This window comes from Halichoeres trimaculatus, unplaced genomic scaffold (genome assembly GCF_033239565.1).
Source record: "Halichoeres trimaculatus isolate MK-OKI-2021-1 unplaced genomic scaffold, fHalTri1.1 fHalTri1_scaffold_15, whole genome shotgun sequence".
NCBI classification, from domain to species: Eukaryota; Metazoa; Chordata; class Actinopteri; order Labriformes; family Labridae; genus Halichoeres; species Halichoeres trimaculatus.
Genome location: NW_027437193.1, coordinates 16,015,997 through 16,036,867, shown reverse-complemented (window position 1 = coordinate 16,036,867; position 20,871 = coordinate 16,015,997). Strand labels below are relative to the sequence as shown.

The following is a 20,871-nucleotide window of genomic DNA, read 5'->3' as shown; positions in this document are numbered from 1 at the left end:
ACTTCTCTGGAAGTATTTGTTAGCACACTGTTGAATGTTACACACACTTGCAAACACAGCTTGTACTATATCTATTGTAACACTGCTTTGTTGCTGTGTTTCCAGGCCTACTCCCAGGATGCCTACCTCCGTGGCCAAAGCAGCTACAGTGGAAATGCACGTCACATTCCTGAGCCTCCGCCAGTATGTTATCCCAGAGTAGACTGTAAGCCTCCGGGCATGGCCCAGGCGACAGACTCAGCCGAGCAGGTCTGCCGAGGGCCAGCAGCACCTCCTGACCATGGGTACCGCAAAGAGATCACCGTGCCCCCATCACCTCCTCCCCCTCAATCCTATCCAAAAAACCAGATGGCGGTGTGCATGCGTAACGACAGCGTGAGGACTGTGGTGGTTCCTCCTGATGCAGCCCATCTAGGTCGCATGGGTCCAGCACACAGGATGGATTATGTGGACCCTGTTTTCCTCAGGGGGAGGCCAGGATCATTGGCCCAGTATCCTCTCCCTCGAAAGGCTGACGTCTACCCCAGTGGTCCTGGAATGCTTCCATTTGGCGGCCAGGGCCCTCATTACCCAGCCAATCATCAAAACATTGATTGGCGCACTTACCAAACATACAGGGAGTACATTGACAACAAAGGAATCCATTCCCACGGCAGTCGAACTATCCAGGAGAGGCTGGACAATTTTCGAGCTGGTCAGCCCACCCCTGGCCCGACACATCACATTCCCCGGGGAGACTGGGTCCCTAAGGGGATACGGCGCAGGAGTACCTCTCATGAACGATCATACCAAGGACCTCCACCCCACTTTCAGGTTGCCCCACGCAGTGCTTCACAGGATCGCTTGAGCAGTGCAGAGAGAATCAGCCAAGCCCGGAACTGGCCTCCACGGAGCATGTCACAAGACGGCCTAATGCACAAAGCCCGGGCGCTCTCTACAGATTACGTTGACCCGGCAGAGCTGGCTCGCCCTATTGAAAGAAGAGCTGGGTTTGGCAGGGCAGACCAAGGTACGAGGCCTAGCAGACAGTCTATCCCCAGGCAGGCCATGCTCTACAGACCCACTGCTGGTTACAGTGGTGGCATGAGGGGGCCACCTAACGCCCCTCTCTATCCTAAAGGACCAGATTCCTTTCAGGCTCGCTCCTCACCCATGCTCTCAGACAGACTCCCACATTTTGGAAAAAGTACAAGTACTGACCATTCTCTTGTTGACCAAAGAGTTGCAGTCAAAGGAAACCATGTCGCTCGGGCTACCCAGCAAGGCCAGAGTAGGATACGGGCTGAGTCCATGAAGCCTGCAGAAACAAGCAGAGACCCAGCTTTGGTAGGACACAGGTCTTCTTCATGCTCCACTGCAAAACAGCTGCCTCAGAGGCCTAGCATCCTCAAACCACCTCCCCCAGACCCCCAGAGTCAAGTCAACGGGAGAAGTCCCACAGAGAGTGGGGTTGTTCTGAGGGAAAAGCCTCCTTCTGGTAAGAACCCCAGCCCTCTTCGGCACCCTTCCTACATCTTGGCTGTAAATGACGATGGACCAGATTCCACAACAGATGTGGCAGCGTGCTGGCTTCCCAACGATGCACGCCGAGAGATTCACATACGCCGCCTTGGGGAACAACGTCACACCTCTTGCTCCAGCAACCTAGACGAGTCTCTGGACTTAATTCCATTTATCGGTAAGAGAATGATCAGTTGTAAGCCTTGCCCTCCTAGGTTGTCATGGCAATGACAGTAGTTGGTAGTAAAGTAACGCAGTGCTGCAGCTGAAGCTTATTAAAGGCTCTCTGATATAGATAGAGGTAGGAGTAGTTGCAGAACTGAGGAATGAAAAACTGTCTGTGGAGCCTGTTGACCTCTAGTTTCATTGTTAATCTGATTTAGCATTTTATGTGTGTGTGTTTGTGTGTGCGTGCACAGGACAGAAATAAATTAATCTCCCTTTGAAGATGTTATTAATCAGGTTTTGTGGCATTCACTGAGGTTTTGTGGAATATTCAGCTTAACTGGGGCAGAGTGAGGGATGGCTTAAGCCTTTTGGAATATATTGATTTCCTCCCTTTAATACAGTGTTTTCTTCAGTGCTCTCTCTACAGGATGGATTGTTATGGTTCAGTAGCCCCATAATGCATTTCATGGTGATGGAAGAGTTTCACCTCAGAAACAACTGTCTCACCCTGTACATTAAATGTGTTGTTAGTGCTTGGACAAACACTTTTCCAATGTGTTTAAATTCCTCAACTGATCTGAAACAGAAGGATTTCCGTCCATTCAGTCTTGTTTCAGTGAAATTATTGTTCTCGTAGACTTAGCTGCTTAAAAATATTCATAATCAGAAGGAGCACTCAGTATGTTATGATGTAGGGGTTCATTAATGAAAGCCTGCTCCCTGTCACTGTGCTGCAGGCAACGTTGGTTATGCAGATCGAGGATCTTTTGGGTTTCTTAAATATTTTTGATAACCCGAGAACGCCTGAGATAAAAGAAAAAAAGTGTTGAATATTTTATGTTCAGATATCTAACTGTATTTTCTTTATTTCTGTTTTCTTCCCCTCTTTCTAACCATCTTTACATACGTGTATTATGTATGCTTTGTGTGTGAGTACCATCAGGCTTACCACAAAAGTAAGAGAGAGAAAAGTGAGGCTTTGAGAAAGTGGATATTCAGTTTTTCAGTTAGTTTGGATTAATCTAATGTATCGGTGTATGTCTTTTGTGATAAAAGAGGCTGCTACTAATGAGAAATGATCCATCTTCTGTTTCGGATAGTAATTGATCTGATTTGCTTGCAAATTCAAAGACTAAAATAAGTGGGATACCTCAGGGGTTTAGGGGTTTCTTTTTTTGAGGACACAAAGGAAACAGTTTGTTCTTTGCAGGTAGACTGTGTAGAAAAATAGGTCACAGGAAGTAAAAGTACTAAAGTTTAAGTTCGACCCATGGGACACTAAAGTAAGCTGCTGAGCAGGTTTTGCTTCTTTTCAAGAACTCTGTCATTAGACAAAACTCACATTTGTGGAAAAAGAAACTCATCAATTAGTTCACTGTTTCAGTTTTAAAAGTACTGAATACTGGAAATGGTTATCAGAGCTGTATATTTCAGTTCTCTTTAATCATGTTGTAGTAGTGTTTGTTACACTTTCAAAGTTAAACGTGTTAAATCTCTGTAACGAGAAACTAGTTGAATGGAGTCTGGTTCCCTTGCGTCTCACTGTGTTTTGGTCATTCTCTCAGTGGTCCATGTTATAATGGTTGTTAAGGCAGCCTATCAGGCCAGGTGCAGACAAACCAAGCTGTGACAGTGATGATGCCGCAACCCCACCATTCTGGGACTGGTGCCCCGACCCAGGAGAACAGTGCCCCAATTGTGTGTGCTGTTGGACCTCCATCAATAGCCTGTTTGAAAGCCCAGTGGTCCAGGCCTCAGTTGTTGTTGTTGCCCAATCCTTGGTTTTATTCAGCCAATTTACAGGCGGGTCATATATCTTGTATTTGCATCAGATGTCAGTGGTTAAACCTTTTGATCTAGTCGCAGTGTGTCTGGAATTCAACTCGTTTGTTGTTAAGGGTACATTTTTGAAAGCTTTGCTGTCTAGCTTTGGTTGTCTTGCAAGCTTTGATCATAATATATGATTTTCCAAAAGGACCAAAGAGTGAGCTGGTTAATAATGAACAGTTTGGACCTAAGGCAGAACCCCTCTGGTGGTTTTAGAGCAAGCTGCCTGGTGTACTGACTATGGGGATCATTGAACCAGCAGCTGAAGAAACCAGAGTTGTTCTGTTCCTTTTATGAATTCATATTTGTTACCCAGAGCGCCTTTGTCATCATCATGGAATCTGTTTAGAGTATTACAAAAAAATGTTGTTTCTGTATGTTTGGAGTGAAGATAAAGAAATAAGGTCTTAAAATGTATTGTTTATCATTGATGGGCCGCATGTTGATTAGAAAGTCTAACAGGTCTTCTTGTAGTGTTGATCTCTTTTTTCCATTGCCCAGTTTCAAAGTTGGGTTCAGGCAGGAACTAGGACAGTTTCTTTTAAATTTAGCTCCAAAAGCCCCTCGGCTGCAGAGAGCAGCTTTGTACTCTGAGCTCTTTCAGGCTTCAAGTGGCAGGAGTGGGTGGCACACGAGAGTCAAGAACTTCCTCCTTGCTTAAAAACATTTAAAAAAAAGATGTACTCCAACTTTCAGCTGTGTCAAGAGGATTCTGTTCTTTTTTTCAAACCAAAATCCCATGAATGATAATTAATATTGTTTTGCTTATCTCAAAGAGGAAAACTCAAAAGACGTGCCTTCTCTCCGAGACATAATTTAGTATCAAAGATCAAAAAGCTCACTGAGTTTCTTATTCATGCTCACAAAAGATGTTTATTTGTTGTCATAGATGAGCCAACCAGCCCCAGTGTGGACCGGGATGCTGCTCCTATTCCACCGTCTGCTGTCATATCTGTTGCACCATCGATAACTACAGGTCCCTCCAGCCCTGGCTCGCTGTGCCCTCCCATTCGACGTCAGCTGTCGCATGACCAAGGTAAACAGGTTGGCTGTGTCAACCAAACTTTGACTCTTAAGATTTTGTTTGGGTAGAAAAAATGTGCATTATCATCAAGGTTATATCATGTAAAGGATGAAGCTTTTATACAAAGTTTCATCGATTCATTTTCTGTTGATCAATTTGCCCTCTAAATCAGCTTCATCTGGCACCTTGTGTTTTTGTTGAAATACGTTTTTGCCCTACATAATCTCTTTACTAATTGTTACTATCAAAGCCCTTTAGATTATATTTCCCCAATCAATAATAGACTGGGTGGCATAACTTCATATTTTCTCTCTCTCTTTAGAGTCACTGAGAAGTGCTTTGCTTGAGTCTGAAACAGGCAGCAAAACAGAGCGTTCCAAATCCTACGATGAAGGTCTGGATAACTACCAGGAGGAGAGCAGAGGGTGAGTGTAGAGTAGGATCATGGTGTATTTTTATTTTTTAACTAAACAAAGGGTTATGAATCCCTTTTGGGTTTCATCTGACATTGAATCACTTTTTTCATGTCTTCATTTTCTTAAGGCGATCTTCTAGTAAGCATATGCCCAGTCTCAAGGGTCTGAGAAAGGTGAGAAAATATACACTTCACTCAGCATGTGAGATGTTCTAATGTCATTACACAGTTCTTTTCTGTCGTTTGTTTTACTGCTTCATAAAAGACTTTTATTTAAATATATGTTTACCCACTATCCCAGTAATTATTAATGCATCTAGAATGACCAAATAACACATTTAAATATAGGAAAGTCATGTATTACTGCTCCTACGTCAAATTGAATTTGAGTACAACTTACAAGAGCTGATCTTCTCTCACCCTGTTTGGATTCTATTCAGCTTAACTAAAGGCTAACTTTACATCACAACACGTATTACCCAGCTACCAACTAAATAGAAACACGACAGAGACGAGAACTTTAGTTTAGAATAGAATGGAACTTTATTGTCATTGTAACAAGAACAACGAAATTGAAGTCACAGCAGCAATCAAGAAAACAAAAGTAAGAAAGTGTATAGTAAGTGCAAAAAGGTCCATAAAAAATAGATGATGACAGCTTGTCCATCATTGTCCAGTTCAGCCAGCCTCCACCTCCACAGGGTCCAGGACTGAGCTTCTTCAGTCATGCTCCATCTCTGTCTCCTAGATCCTGTCTGCTCACAGCAGGTGAAGCTCTTCCAAAGTTGGTGTCTGATGTTAGCTCTGTTAGCCATGTCTGTGAATAGCATGATGCTACTCTGCCCTCTGGTATTCCCTCTAATGCTGGGTTAGCATGGCTAGCTTGTCCATCTAATTGGAGATAGATCTTACGTTCCCAATAACGATGGATGGAAGGACAGGTCTATGTTGTCACTTCTTAGCTCACACCTAAGAACAAGCATGTCATCCTCACCTCCTTCTCCTCACCTTTTGGGAAGACATCAGGCCTTACACCAGTTAGCATTGACATGCTACAAGCTGGTAACAGCTGAGTTCACATGTAAACAATGTGGCAATGGTTACATGTAGGATCTCCAGACAAACACAGGAGAAAAAGTAGTAAAAATATCACTAAAGCCACAAAAAGTTTGGTGTCTATGACCAACAAATGAGCCATACAAAGTAATGATCCACTCCAAATACAAAGATTACGAAAAAGGAGACATAAAAATTACAAGAAACAGACAAAGAAGAGAGAGCTGCTGCATAGGCAGCCATAGCCAACAGGGCGGCACCTAGCAACCTAGGCGCCTAGGACCTACTAACCTAGGACTTGGAGCTGTGGGACTTTTTGGCTTCAACAGGCCAAACCTGGGCAGCTGTAGTATGAACTATACATTACTGACCTAAAAGGCTGCTATCCTTGATCAATAAGTGAGTGACCTCCCCTCATACTGCACATACATGCTGTGATTAGAGTCTGACACATGTTTTGAGGGTAGGAGAGAAAATAGAGACATATCACTATATCGTATTGCACAGTGTTGTGCATCCAAAGGCTGAATTCTCATTTTAGACTTGTCATGAAGCCTCATCAACACATAGATCACCTGTTGTGGATATCAAGAGAAACATTTCAGAATGTGAGTAGTGTTATTTGAGCGTCTTCATAAAGCGCACTGCTGATCAGTGTTGTCAAAAGTTCAAAGCTTAAAGAAACTGAAGGAAGTGGGGAAAGGACACGCTGCTGCTGTGTGTGGTGAAAGAGGAGAGGTGCAGGAGTGAGGGAAGGATTCAGGGCGGCCCAAACACCACTCAACTTGACCTTTTACGACTGGCTTTTTGCCTTCATGTGAGCAGCTGACTAACCTGTGTCATGTTTGTCGTGCAGGCTCTGGATGGTCACAAATCTTCTGCTGATTCAGGATCTCAGAGGGATTCAACCTCAGATATTTTTGCCAATTCTTCCAAGGAAGGAATGTTGAATTTTAGGCAACTTAGTACGGACAAAAACAAGGTATGCCTGTTCACTCATGCCTTTATTTAACAACTAGAAACTACACAACTCATTGATGTGCAATATTTCTATGCTTTAGCCTAATTTCTCTTTGTCTCTGTAGCGTGTCGGTGGAGGAATGAGATCATGGAAGCAGATGTATGCTGTGTTGCAAGGTCACACCCTCACACTCTACAAAGACAGGAAGGATGCGGTGTATCACGCTTCCACGCCATCCGATGAGGACCCACTGCAAATCAGCATCAAGGCCTGTCTGATTGACATCTCCTACAGTGACACAAGACGCAAGAATGTGCTGCGACTTACCACCTCAGACTGCGAATACTTGTTCCAGGCGGAGGGGAGAGAGGACATGCTGTCATGGATCCGAGTCATTCAGGATAACAGTAACCCTGATGAAGAGGTGGGTTTCAGCAAGGCCTGTGTCAAGGTTGTAACCTTGTTATCACCACTCTAATGGAGGTCTGGAGATGGTCTAACACATCTGTCAGAAGAGCACGGACATCACTGTTAGCGTATGTACAATAACGTCAGGGCAGAGTGGACTGTGGTCACTTATCATTTCAAAGACATTATTGACAACTTGGAATTCAAGTTGATGCCAGACTTTCCGGCAGTTTTTTAAGAATCACATACATTAGGTTAATGATGTAAGCCCTAGTTTCCACCAAGCATCAGTTTGGCTCTCCACTGACTAATCTTAGGACAGATCCCCAAACAACAGAGATGTACCGTCACTCTTTTTGGGACCCTTCCATTGAGGTGTCAGACTAAACCAATCCAATCCTAGAAGGTGTGGCTACAACACTGCAGACTGTTGATTGGTTGAAAGAATCGTCACTTACCATACAACAGCGGCTGTATTTCTCCATGCAGCACACAGCCTTCTCTGAAACAAAGCTTGATTACGCTTTGTAACAAAGAGACACATGGCAACCATAAAGAAGACAAATTGCTGGATGTCTTCCATCGTTGCTCTTTGTTTACTGTGCCACGCTGATATGGCATCACACTACTACTGACTGATGTGGCTATCTGCATCAAGCTTACACACTGCCTACCAAAAGAGACACAGTTGGCTATAGAAACACAAACAAGATCAGGATTAACCAAGTCAACCCAAACCAAACTGTACTGATCTTAAATAGACTGCTTGGTGGGAATGGGTGAACCAAAAGTTAGTCTTAGCAGAGATTATTTTTAAAATGAAAGCTCTGAAACTTGCTTACTTCTCATGTGAAGACCAAGGTTGTAATAGTTAACTAAAACGAAACTAAAAACGAAAACTTAAATTTAAAGTACATTGCAGTTAACTTAAACTAATAACAACTAGAAAAGAAAACAAAAACGATAAGTAAACTAAAACTGTATCTTGTGTTCACAAAACTAACTGTAACTAACTAAAATGATAGACAAAATTCCCTTTGTTATAGTTTTTGACAATATCAATAGCCTTCAGGATATAAATTAATCCAACACATTTTCCCAACCAATTTTAGACAGTTTTAGGCAGTTTTCAGCGCCGCACAGCACCATCATAGCGATGTAAAGGGACAAGCTTGTTTACTGCACTGACTGGCTGTGCGCTGTGCTGCGACAAAACGTAGTGGAGCAATGAATCAGAGCATCTATAATAGTTTAAGTGTTACAGAGTCCGAGTTTTTATTTTATTTGAGTCTGCCTTTATTGTTACATAGTCCAAGTTTTTATTTATTGAAGCTCATATTATATTGTCTTTTTTATAATTTACTGAAATGTTGGCAGCAGCCAACATTTCAGTGTCAGCATTGACTGAGCAGTGAGCACTATGTTGGACTTGAAAATAAACAATATGACAAAATATTTACTCTGACCTTTTTGAATCCTGCACCTGGTTAATAAGGTATGAAGAAACTAAAACTTACCTAAAACTAAGCCTTGTTGCAAAAATCAAAACTAAATAAAAACTAGAATGCCTGCTCTAAAACCAATTAAAACTAAACTGTAATGGAAAATCCAAAACTATTATAACCTTGGTAAAGACAAAATTCAGGTAGTACTACATAACACGATGTGAACCAATGACTGTGCTGTTTTTCAGCAAAACTTAACTGTGTCTTCAGACTGCTGTGTCTGTAACACTGGAACTTTCTTGTCATGCTTTTAGTTTCAAGTCTTCACAGGCAGTTGTCTAATAGTTTACTTTGAGAGAAAATTCACTTAAATCCAGAATCAATGTGCTTCGATGTCTCTTCTTAATGAAATTCTGATTTTCTAACAGGATGCCGCTGTAATAAGCCAGGATCTGATCAGTAGGAAGATCAAAGAATACAACATGATGAGGTATGTAGGACTCTATACTGCCACCTGTGGCTCAATCATGGGACAAAAACAAGTTATCCAATTATATGGGACTGTCGGCGTATTCTTTGTGTGAAAATGAATTATTTTTTGTCTGGATCAGTGCACCCAGCAGCAGGTCAGAGCCCTCGCCCAAAACTACCCGACAGTCCCTCAGCATCAAACAAGCCTTCCTGGGGAGTAAAACTGATAACAGGAGCCACAGCCCCCATTCACCAAAAACAGGAGAGGATCGGCGGGCACCAAGGGGTAAAAACAGCTGCTCTAATTAATGCAGTCACATGGTATTTCTTCACCAAGACATTTGATTTATTTTTACGCCTGCTGATTTTTCCTGTGTCAGATGACTCCAGTCCACCGCGAGACAGAGCTGCTTGGAAAATTGGTATTGCAGGGATCATGAGGAGGCCCTTTGAGAAAAAGCCTCCAGCTGGGGTAACGTTTGGGGTGCGGCTTGATGACTGTCCCCCAGCACAAACTAACAGGGTGAGATTTATATCAATGTACATTTAAGTGTTTGTGGGAAAAGGGCTGTGTTATTTAGCATTCTCACAGTTTGAGAAAATATTGATTTTCTAACGCCCTGCCAGTCGAAACAGCCTCTAATTCTGTCCTCCTTTGCCAGGCTGTGATATATATAACACATCACGGCCTACATATAGAGGGCTACTCATAACAGTCGTGAGACTTATTTCAAATACTCAGAATAAACATAGTTCTTGTGTCGTATGTCTTCCTGTTGTGCAGTTTGTTCCTCTGATCGTGGAGGTGTGCTGCAAGGTGGTGGAGGAAAGAGGCCTGGAGTACACAGGAATCTACAGGGTCCCTGGCAACAACGCTGCCATCTCCAGCATGCAGGAAGAGCTCAACAGCAAAGGAATGACTGACATCGACATCCAGGAAGACGTGAGTGACTGACACCTGAGCCACACAGCATCGTGTGCAACTTTCTGACAACATCTTTCAGCAGTGATGGAGTTCTACTGGGAGCACTGCTTTAACAATAATCCTCTCATTATCCTTCTCTGCAGAAATGGCGGGACCTCAATGTCATCAGTAGTTTACTTAAGTCCTTTTTCCGAAAACTTCCAGAGCCTCTGTTCACAAATGGTAAGATCTAACGAATACAACAGACAGTCAAAGGAAAACTGAATCCTCTGCAGTCTTCATCCTTTTAGTAAAACAAATGTTAATGTTCTATTCACAGAAAAGTATGCAGAGTTTATCGAAGCCAACAGAACAGAAGACTCAGTGGAGCGATTAAAAGAGCTGAAGAGGCTGGTGGGTAAAAGTCTAACATGAGCAGCATTTATCTTAACATTACATTATCTCAAACTGTATACCTTTAAACTGTTAACATTTCCTGTAACCTGCAGATTCATGAATTACCCGATCATCACTTCGAAACTTTGAAATTCCTTTGTGCTCATCTCAAGCGGGTGTCTGAGAACTGTGAAAAGAACAAGGTATGACAAATGACAGGTTCAATCAGTGTTAGTCATTCAGTGATATCAGCCCTCTGAAGTAATGTGTTGTACTCACTTCATCTGTCCAGATGGAGCCTCGTAATCTGGCAATAGTGTTTGGTCCAACGCTGGTCAGAACCTCAGAAGACAACATGGCCAACATGGTCAATCACATGCCAGACCAGTGCAAGATAGTGGAGAACCTCATCCAGCAATATGATTGGTTCTTCACCGACGAATGTGACGAGGATCCTGTTGTATGTGGCACTTCCTGTCTTTTTTTTACTTTTTTTATTTATCAAAAATACTTAACCATCTATAACTCTAACTTCTGCTCGGTGTGTGAATGTGAGTTTAAAGCTGCTCTAACAAAGATTTTTATGGCTCGAATGACTGGACACTGCAGAGACGGTGAAACCTCTCAGTTGCTTTTATTTCACATCAGTGTTATCTTCTTTTTTCCCAGTCTTGTGACATGTTCAATCATTTATCCTCTCTTTGCTGTCTTTCTATTCTTGTCCACACTGTGTCATTCCCCCCAGACCACAGCTGAGCAGGAGAGCACAGTGCAGTCTCAGCCTGTGCCCAATATCGACCACCTGCTCTGCAACATCGGACGAACTGCAGCTTCACCGGGCGAAGTTTCAGGTACATCTGAGAGAGATTCCTTTTAGGAGCAGCACTCATGCATCAGCTCATTAAATACTTTATTGTAGGAGTAATGGTACATTTTATGTTCATAGTTAATCAGAGATGATGAATATCTGTGCAGTAGAGCTATGATAAGTCTAACTGTTAGCGCTGTGCTAGTTTTTAATGCTAAAACAAAGAACTGTATGCCTTTTCCCCATAACGTTAATGCTTTAAGCAGCCTACCAAATTTTGATTTCTTTCTGTTAAGCAAGCCTTTTTCAGTTGTTTTTCAACAAGCATATTTTTCAGTTAACAGAAAAATTCTTGAAAAACATCTTGCAATTTGTCAACTTTTTCTTTCTTTATCAATTCATTTTCGGACAAAGTCTGTTTTGTTTCTATGTTGAAGTTTTTTGCCCAAAGAGACAAAATTGTCCTCAAGTTTTGTTTTCGTTCGTTTGCTTTACTCTTTATTTCCTCTTGCTCAAGTCATTTTTTCTCCCTGTGCTTTACCTGTGTTGAGACGACGACTCCTTTTCTTTCAGTTCTTTTCTTCCCCTCCTCCTCGTCTCTCACATAATCCCGGCATGTTCTTTCCCAAAGAAAATCTGAGAAACGAAACAGAAACAATGGAAGTTTTAACCCTTCTGACCTCTGCCCTTCTGTGTGTAGTGTGTTGTTTTTCTCCCTTATCCCTGTCCAGCACTCACACATTACCCAATCTTGACACAGGCCAAGTGGGCGGCGTCTATCACTCGATGATGTCACTGATGGACTCTGTTTTGTCAGTGATGGACAGCTGGGACTGTAGGAAGAAGGACGAGTGTTGTGCCCAGTGTAGCTGCCTAGTCTGCAGAAACCCACAGCTCTTTTAAATTTGGGCGAAAGGAGGAAAAAAGATAAAAAAGAAAGAAAGAGAAGTCGATGTTTGTCATTTTTCCTGTGGTGTGCACGTCTCATATTTAAACCAATACCCTAAAATTGAGGGGATACAGAGCGATGCTGCTGTACTTTGTCTGAAAGCCCTTCTGCTGTCTCTTGTTGTCTCTAAAGCTGATCGCAAGGACAAGTAGCATGGTACGGTCAACCTCAGGTTCTCTCCCGGTCATGTGGCATACTCTGTCATGATGTCTGAGGGTGGGGCTCGTAGTGGTGGGACTGAGCTGGATGTTCCCCAGCACACACTCAAACAAACCCACACATACAGACCACGTGCCAGTTCGGTAGATTCCCAGGGAGTTGTTGATGCAGAGCGTCACAAATAGCGGTGGGCGCATGAAGATGTAGTGGTTCTTAAAGAGACAGGAGGTTTTCTTTTGGTTCAGGTGCCCTCTCTTGTGTCTTTTTTTGTTTGATTTATTGTATTTGATGTCTTTATTTGAAAATCTGTTCACATTTAACATTTAAGCATCACATTCTCAACAACAGACCCAACAGTTCCACGAACATCCTCATCCCCTACTGTTACATAACATCCAACACCCACATCAATCACTTACATGTCCCTTACACTGTCTCTATCCAATCCTGCACCACACACCAACACGCTATTTAGACTGACTGTAGAACAGTAGTAGCCCATTTCCACCACAAGAACTCAGTCTGGGGCCCAGGAACTATTTCAGGAACTGTGGATTTTAATCTGCATTTTGACACGAGATCACCTCTGGTAAGCCACCTCTATCAAGGCACGTTAAAAATTCAATTAAACTGATTAAAATGGTGATAAAGCACCAAATCCAATGACAAACAGTAGCAGAATGAGGGTCATACATCTTGTTTTTTGTAATTTGTCGTCTAAATGCATCACTATGTGGATCCTTCAAAGTAAGACACACAATCTTACCATACCCTTTAAAACAGGTTTGCTGAAGTCCCCGAGTTTCTCGAGTTGAAAATTATAAATCAAATGAACCCATTCAGATAGTTTTAATTTGTCAGCTTTTCCTGGATACTTAAAGTTCCTGGATTTAGTTCCTGTGTGCTCACTGATTCCTGTGGTTGAAAAAGGCTTTTACTCCCATTGTTAGCTGTCGCCTTTCTCTTTTTGCAAACTGAGTCCAGCAACTTTTGTGAACTCTTTGTTTTGCCTTTTTTTGTTGTTGTTGAGAATGACAGGGCACAAGTTAAAGGGCCCACAGGAGTTAACCTAGCATTGGAGTAAGAGCAATCTTTCCTCATGCTAAGGCTTGCCTGCGCCAGCTGTATCGACCACCACAAACACTTACTGATCTGTTCAGCTCAGAGCCCTTTAGGCCCTTAGTCAGAGCTATATCATCACCCCTCTCCTCTGTGATGTCTTTGAGTTGGGAAAGAATGCCTACAGCTGGTTGGTGGCTACATGTGATGCTCTGTGACTGACGTGTTTGTCCGTGATGTGCCGTCGTTCCATCGATACATCGAGCATGAGCTGCTTTCTGTGTCTTGGTTTACTGCCGGGTTTCACTTCCTTTTCCTCTCATCCTTCATCTCAGGCCTCTTTTGATGCTCTTTTTCCATCCACCGCTTAGTGTGATCAGTCGTCCCGCTGTCTCTCTACCTGAGCCGAAAACGTATCACCTGCTTCCATCCAGCTGCTGTCATCGTTCTCATCATGTCTACCAGTTTCTGAGCCTTTAAATCTGCCTTTTTCTTCTTTATCTCGTTCAGTGTTTTTAGCAGGTTAGAGATGGCTGACTCCTCCCTAACACCTCTCCTCTCTTTATTCCAGATTCAGCATGTAGTGACTCTTCCAAATCAAAGGTAATACCATCCTTTTACTTTTTTTATCTTGCACTCGTCTTATCGTCTTTGCTGATTTTGTATTCTTTTTGTTCTTGCTCTGTTTTCAGCAGAGCTTGTGGGGGTCAGGGAAGGATCAGTGTAGCAAAGAGATGCTGCGCTCCTCCTTCTTCGCCAGCCGCAAGCGCAAGAAGCCCAAGGACAAAGCTCAGCTCAGCAGTTCAGACGACGACCTGGACTCTGTGTTCTCCAAGAAGGAGCTCGCAGAGGAGAGCCAGCAGCAGCCTCCATGGTCCCCAGACAGCCGGACCGAGGAGGAGGAGGAGGAGGAGGGAGAGACGGATGAAGCCAGTGAGAAAGAGAAGCACAGGAACAGCTCAGAGGAGCAGCTGGACACACCTGACAGGAAGGAGTCTCTCTCCAGCAGTCTCATGTCAGAGCCCTCCCCCTCCCTGCCTCCAGAGCACATCTCCTCCACCCTTCAGTCCAGCGCCCTCTACGCCTCACCCCCTCACTCCCCAAACCTCAGCTACCGCATGCCGATGGCTCACCAGACCTCTTTGTCGGACCCGCCTTCCAACTATGACGACACAGTGTCCGACCTTGGTACGATGAACAGCACGTGCTCTCAGGCATCCGTGCCCAGAGTGAGGCGAGGCAGGGCGGCCGCCCACGGCCCAGAAGCAGGTCCCAGCGGGCTGGGAGCCGAGGTTTGCTCCATCACCTCAGACTACTCCACCACCTCCTCCATGACGTTCCTCACCGGAGCTGAGCTCAGCACGCTCAGCCCTGAAGTGCAGTCTGTGGCAGAGAGCAGGGGCGGAGACGACGCTGACGATGAGAGGAGCGAGCTGATCAGCGAGGGGAGGCCGATGGAGACGGACAGCGAGAGTGACCTGTCGGTGTTTACGGTGGGGAGAATTGAGCAGGAAGCCCCTCGCCCCCTCGCCTCCCACAGGCTCATCGAGTGTGACACGCTCTCCAGAAAGAAGGCCGCTCAGCAGAAAACCCAGAGCGAGTCTTCACTAGAGGGAGCGTGGAGCGACAAAGACTCCAACAGGCTGTCACGTGTGCTGGGCTCAGTGAAAGGTCGCTCCACGGGGAGCCTCAGCTCCTCGTCTCGTGGTGAGTTAGACAAGGCCGAGCCTGCGTGGAAGCTGAAGATCACTGACCGGCTAAAGGTGCGTCTGCGCATGTCTGTAGATGACATGTTTGGCGTGGGCAGTCAGAGGAGCCAGTCAGAGGGTCGGAGCAAGAAGAAGAACATCAGACGCAGACACACCATGGGTGGTCAGAGGGACTTTGCAGAGCTGTCTGTTCTGGGGGACTGGCCGCAGCACGTCGGCGTCAGATCCAGCTCCCGCTCTGAGCTGTCAGCTGTGGACCAGCTGAAGCCAAAGTGCAGCTCTCAAGACTTCTCCATCAGGGACTGGATCGTTCGGGAGCGCCACCGCACCAGCAACCCCGAGGTCAGCCTGGACCTCTCTGAGCAGCAGGGGGCGCTGTGCAGAGCCAACTCCCAGAGCCTCGGAGCCTCGTCCTCGTCTGAACTCTCACATCGTCAGGCTGACGTGCTCAACGGGGACGTCCCGCAGAGTAAAAACCTGAGCCTGTCTGCCACCGCACACCCACATAAACTCTCCAGTTCCCAGGTGGTCCACTCGCGCTTCTACCAGTACCTGTGAGGGGTGTTGGATGTGTGTGTGTGTGTCTGTCCATCTGTGAGATGTGTCTGTACTTGGGAGTCTGTGGATACATGTCTGTCGTGTGATTCATGTCAGTGAATGAGCATGTTGTACAAATATCGTCTGGTGGAGTGTGTGTGTCTGTACCTGGTGCGTGTGTGTGTGTGTGTGTGTGTGCTTGTCAAAGAGAATTACTGCACACAGGGATCGCTCATCTTGCTCATGTAGAAGCATGAAAATGTTGTTTATACATTTTTATTTTTTTGGTTTTTATTGATAAATGACTTTGTGAAAGTTGAGCAGGAGGCCCTCCTCCTGGTTTTAATCCCTGTTATGCTGAAGACTGAGGATGAGCCTGTGAAGTTTGTGCAGGGAGGTGCAAACGGTGACGCTCGAGTTAAGATTGTTCAAGGTTCAGTCAAGTGGCTTTAAGGATGAACTGACTTAATGGACAAATAGGAAATTTAAAAAGAAGCTGAGATTTCTAGTATTGCAGAGGAGCTATTTTTGTGTAAAGAAAGTTATGACGTTCAGAGTCAGCGAGTCGCTTGGTAACCAAATGAAGAATGTACAGACATGCTTGCTGTAATACTGACTAAAAGCTTTAGATGCTTGTGTTTCACTCTAAAGTGTACATATCCCTATTTTTCTGTGTACTACTTGAAAAGTGTTTTTGGTACAGCCTGTGTGTGGACTGCCTACAAGCTCCCTGCTGTCAAAGGAGCCTTTCCAAAAGGTACAGAGGTGAAGAGGAGACACTGGGCTTATGCAAAATGGAAAGAGTTCTTCATCGCTGTTACGCGGTTTAAAGAGCAGCGAACAACATCCCTCTGTCGCAGACGTTCTGCTGTTTTAGTGTTTGTTGTTCAAGCATCTGTTGATTGCAACGAGGAAGAAAAGTCAGAGAAAGAAAAAAAATGGGATCCAATCAGAAAATCATGTTTCTTTAAAATAGGAAGTGCCTCACTATGAAATGTTAAGGGTGCCATATTGTCTTTGTCTCTGAGACACATGAAGATGTTACTGTGAATGACGTTTTTATCGTCCTCTCAGTCATTCGACAGGTTATGTAACAAATGCCGAGCTTCCATTCCTTAGGCATTCCACTCTGGTCTTAATCTGTTTTTTACTCTTTTTTTTCTCATTTTTTTGTTTTTTTCTTTTTGATTTTAACAGAACTTGAATTTTAAATATTCCTTGTAAAATACATAACTTAAGTGTACATATTAATGCCATGTTTTAGCTGCTTTACTTTTCATTTCCATCAGATTGCAGGATTGCATACAGTATTGTGAGATGATGATGATGATGATGATGATGATGATGCTCATGAGGTCTGTGTGGGTGTTGTGGTCAGTTTGGTACTTCTTAGTGGAGGGGGATCCCTGCATGAGGAAACAGTTGGTTGAGCTGGATTGTTGGTACCACTGCTGTGTTCCTCTGATTGTTAGAGGGGTGTGAACAGACTCCTGAAACACTGGAAATAAATTTTGTCAATGGCATCTGGATCTGCTCTGCTGTTATTATTCACACATTGTTTACACACTGAAGAAAATACAATGGGGGTAATGTATTGTTTCTGTATTTTTCCGGGATAAAGACTGTTTCCCATGAGCACTAGCACCCATTATCACAAACAGCTGAACTCATGCTCCAACCTTTAGCCTGAATTCAATCACTTTTCCTAGTTTGCTAATGCCCCTCTGTCCTTTTTCTTTTTGCCAGTCCAGCTCCTGTGTCTGCCATCACTACAAAATTAATCACAGAAATTATTAGCAGAGAAAACACGAGTCTCTCCTCTGACTATGAAACTATGTTGGCCAGCGTGGTGTTGTCATAGTGATTTCTACATGCTGTAAATCAATCTGATCCTAGACAACCCGACAGCGAAACAGAACTTTTTCAGACTTTTTCAAAATCACTTAGAAAGTCCTCACAGGGACTTGAAGTTTTACATCTCAACAGTTTTCTGGATCATAGCAGATACATTGTTTTACCATTTCAAAATATGATAGACAGCTAAAGGTTGGGCATGAAAGAATTTGAATATGAGAAGGATTTTTAATACAAAGATGAAATTGAGTATTTCTGAAATCAGACTATTTAATGTTTATTCTGTAACTTTTGTCTTGCTCTAAAGTTTATGGATTCTGTGATCCACAGAATGTTACCTGAAACCTGTAATAGTGACATCAATACATTCATTTTTTGGATTTGCCTGTAATTTGAAAAAGCAGCACAAAAGAAAGGGACAGTAAAATGTAAAGAATATCCTGCATCAAATCTAGCTAGGAACATTAATTAATCTCTAAAACTGTAGTTTCAAACTAATTTAATATATGCAAGAGTTAAAAGATTTGTGATTTTAATGAGTGTAATTTGTAAACAATAGGAGAATGCTTCACTTTGGAGTACACTAAAACTCAGATGGGTAGTTTTATAATACATATGATGGTGTTTTAAGGACCCATAATAATGCAGAAAATCGCTTTATTAAGTCATTTAGTGAAATTTGTGGGTCTTTGGCTTTCCTCCCAGCCCACGAAATGTGATAATTAATGACAAAACCTGTAATTAGTTGTGCTTGTGAATGTAAAATCCTGACCTAACACCAGCTGTATGGAATTTCCAGGGTTTGCCGACGGCTCCGATTCCCTTTTTTGACCAAAGAGTGTGGCTATTAATGGCTGTAAAAAGCCACATAGTTCCATGCACAAGCTGCCCATTTCCCCACCCTTAGCATGTCCCAAGGAGCTAAACCTAACCTTAACCGTAACCCTAACAGTAACCCAAACCCTAACCCTAACCCTAACTGTAACCCTAACCCTAACTGTAACCCTAAAAGTAACCCTAACAGTAACCCTAACCCTAACCCTAACCCTAACCCTAACCCTAACTGTAACCCTTACCCTAACCCTAACCCGAACTGTAACCCTAACCCTAACCCTAACCCTAACCCTAACAGTTACCCCAACCCTAACTGTAACCCTAACCCTAACAGTAACCCTAACCCTAACCCTAACCCTAACTGTAACCCTAACCCGAACCCTAACAGTAACCCTAACCCTAACTGTAACCCTAACCCTAACAGTAACCCTAACCCTAACCCTAACAGTAACCCTAACCCTAACAGTAACCCTAACCCTAACTGTTACCCTAACCCTAACCCTAACCCTAACCCTAACCCTAACTAACCCTAACCCTAACCCTAACCCTAACCTAACCCTAACCCTAACCCTAACCCTAACAGTAACCCTAACCCTAACAGTAACCCTAACCCTAACTGTAACCCTTACCCTAACCCTAACCCGAACTGTAACCCTAACCCTAACAGTAACCCTAACCCTCACCCTAAGCCTAACAGTAACCCTAACCCTAACAGTAACCCTAACCCTAACCCCAACTGTAACCCTAACCCTAACCCTAACCCTAACTGTAACCCTAACCCTAACTGTAACCCTAACCCTAACCCTAACTGTAACCCTAACCCTAACAGTAACCCTAAATCTAACCCTAACCCTAACAGTAACCCTTACCCTAACTGTAACCCTAACCCTAACCCTAACAGTAACCCTAAATCTAACCCTAACCCTTACCCTAACCCTAACCCTAACAGTAACCCTAACCCTAACCCTAACTGTAACCCTAACCCTAACCCTTACACTAACAGTAACCCTAAATCTAACCCTAACCCTAACAGTAACCCTTACCCTAACTGTAACCCTAACCCTAACTGTAACCCTAACCCTAACAGTAACCCTAACCCTAACAGTAACCCTTACCCTAACTGTAACCCTAACCCTAACGGTAACCCTAACCCTAACCCTAACAGTAACCCTAACCCTAACAGTAACCCTAACCCTAACCCTAACAGTAACCCTAATCGAACAGTCACCCTAACCCTAACCCTAACCCTAACAGTAACCCTAATCGAACAGTCACCCTAACCCTAACCCTAACCCTAACCCTAACCCTAACAGTAACCCTAACCCTAACAGTCACCCTAACCCTAACCCTAACCCTAACTGTAACCCTAACCCTAACAGTAACCCTAACCCTAACCCTAACCCTAACCCTGACAGTGACCCTAACCCTAACTGTAACCCTAACCCTAACAGTAACCCTAACCCTAACCCTAACCCTAACTGTAACCCTAACCCGAACCCTAACAGTAACCCTAACCCTAACAGTAACCCTAACCCTAACAGTAACCCCAACCCTAACCCTAACCCTAACCCTAACTGTAACCCTAACCCTACCTGTAACCCTAACCCTAAGCCTAACAGTAACCCTAACCCTTACCCTAACCCTAACAGTAACCCTAACCTTAACCCTAACAGTAACCCTAACCCTAACCCTAACCCTAACAGTAACCCCAACCCTAACTGTAACCCTAACCCTAACTGTAACCCTAACCCTAACAGTAACCCTAAATCTAACCCTAACCCTAACAGTAACCCTAACCCTAACCCTAACAGTAACCCTAACAGTAACCCTAACCCTAACAGTAACCCAAACCCTAACCCTAACCCTAACCCTAACACTAACCCTAGCACTAACCCTAACCCTAACAGTAACCCTAACCCTAACCCTAACAGTAACCCTAATCGAACAGTCACCCTAACCCTAACCCTAACCCTAACAGTAACCCTAATCGAACAGTCACCCTAACCCTAACCCTAACCCTAACCCTAACCCTAACAGTAACCCTAACCCTAACAGTCACCCTAACCCTAACCCTAACCCTAACCCTAACCCTAACCCTAACAGTAACCCTAACCCTAACCCTAACCCTAACCCTGACAGTGACCCTAACCCTAACTGTAACCCTAACCCTAACAGTAACCCTAACCCTAACCCTAACCCTAACCCTAACTGTAACCCTAACAGTAACCCTTACCCTAACTATAACCCTAACTGTAACCCAAACCCTTACTGTAACCCTAAAAGTTACCCTAGAAGTAACCCTAACCCTAACCCTAACCCTAACCCTAACCCTAACAGTAACCCTAACCCTAACCCTAACCCTAACTGTAACCCTAACCCGAACCCTA

At 43.9% G+C, this 20,871-nt stretch overlaps 1 protein-coding gene across 6 annotated transcripts in view; it reads left to right on the top strand.

The window, feature by feature from the left end:
- arhgap21b (Rho GTPase activating protein 21b) overlaps positions 1-16,753 on the top strand; it is a 39,259-nt gene extending 22,506 nt beyond the window's left edge. For 5 of the 6 annotated variants that reach the window (XM_074687948.1, XM_074687953.1, XM_074687951.1 and 2 more), the window contains 17 exons: positions 106-1,678; positions 4,385-4,531; positions 4,842-4,944; positions 5,063-5,108; positions 6,847-6,972; positions 7,076-7,375; positions 9,233-9,294; positions 9,416-9,561; positions 9,656-9,798; positions 10,060-10,218; positions 10,344-10,422; positions 10,520-10,593; positions 10,689-10,778; positions 10,868-11,035; positions 11,321-11,426; positions 14,122-14,153; positions 14,243-16,753. In XM_074687948.1, the coding sequence (XP_074544049.1) occupies positions 106-1,678; positions 4,385-4,531; positions 4,842-4,944; positions 5,063-5,108; positions 6,847-6,972; positions 7,076-7,375; positions 9,233-9,294; positions 9,416-9,561; positions 9,656-9,798; positions 10,060-10,218; positions 10,344-10,422; positions 10,520-10,593; positions 10,689-10,778; positions 10,868-11,035; positions 11,321-11,426; positions 14,122-14,153; positions 14,243-15,817 (4,929 nt within the window). In that variant the 3' untranslated portion in view covers positions 15,818-16,753. The remainder of the gene's footprint in view (positions 1-105; positions 1,679-4,384; positions 4,532-4,841; positions 4,945-5,062; positions 5,109-6,846; positions 6,973-7,075; positions 7,376-9,232; positions 9,295-9,415; positions 9,562-9,655; positions 9,799-10,059; positions 10,219-10,343; positions 10,423-10,519; positions 10,594-10,688; positions 10,779-10,867; positions 11,036-11,320; positions 11,427-14,121; positions 14,154-14,242) is intronic. The other variant, XM_074687949.1, reaches the window with a different exon arrangement.
- The last annotated feature ends 4,118 nt before the right edge of the window (positions 16,754-20,871 follow it).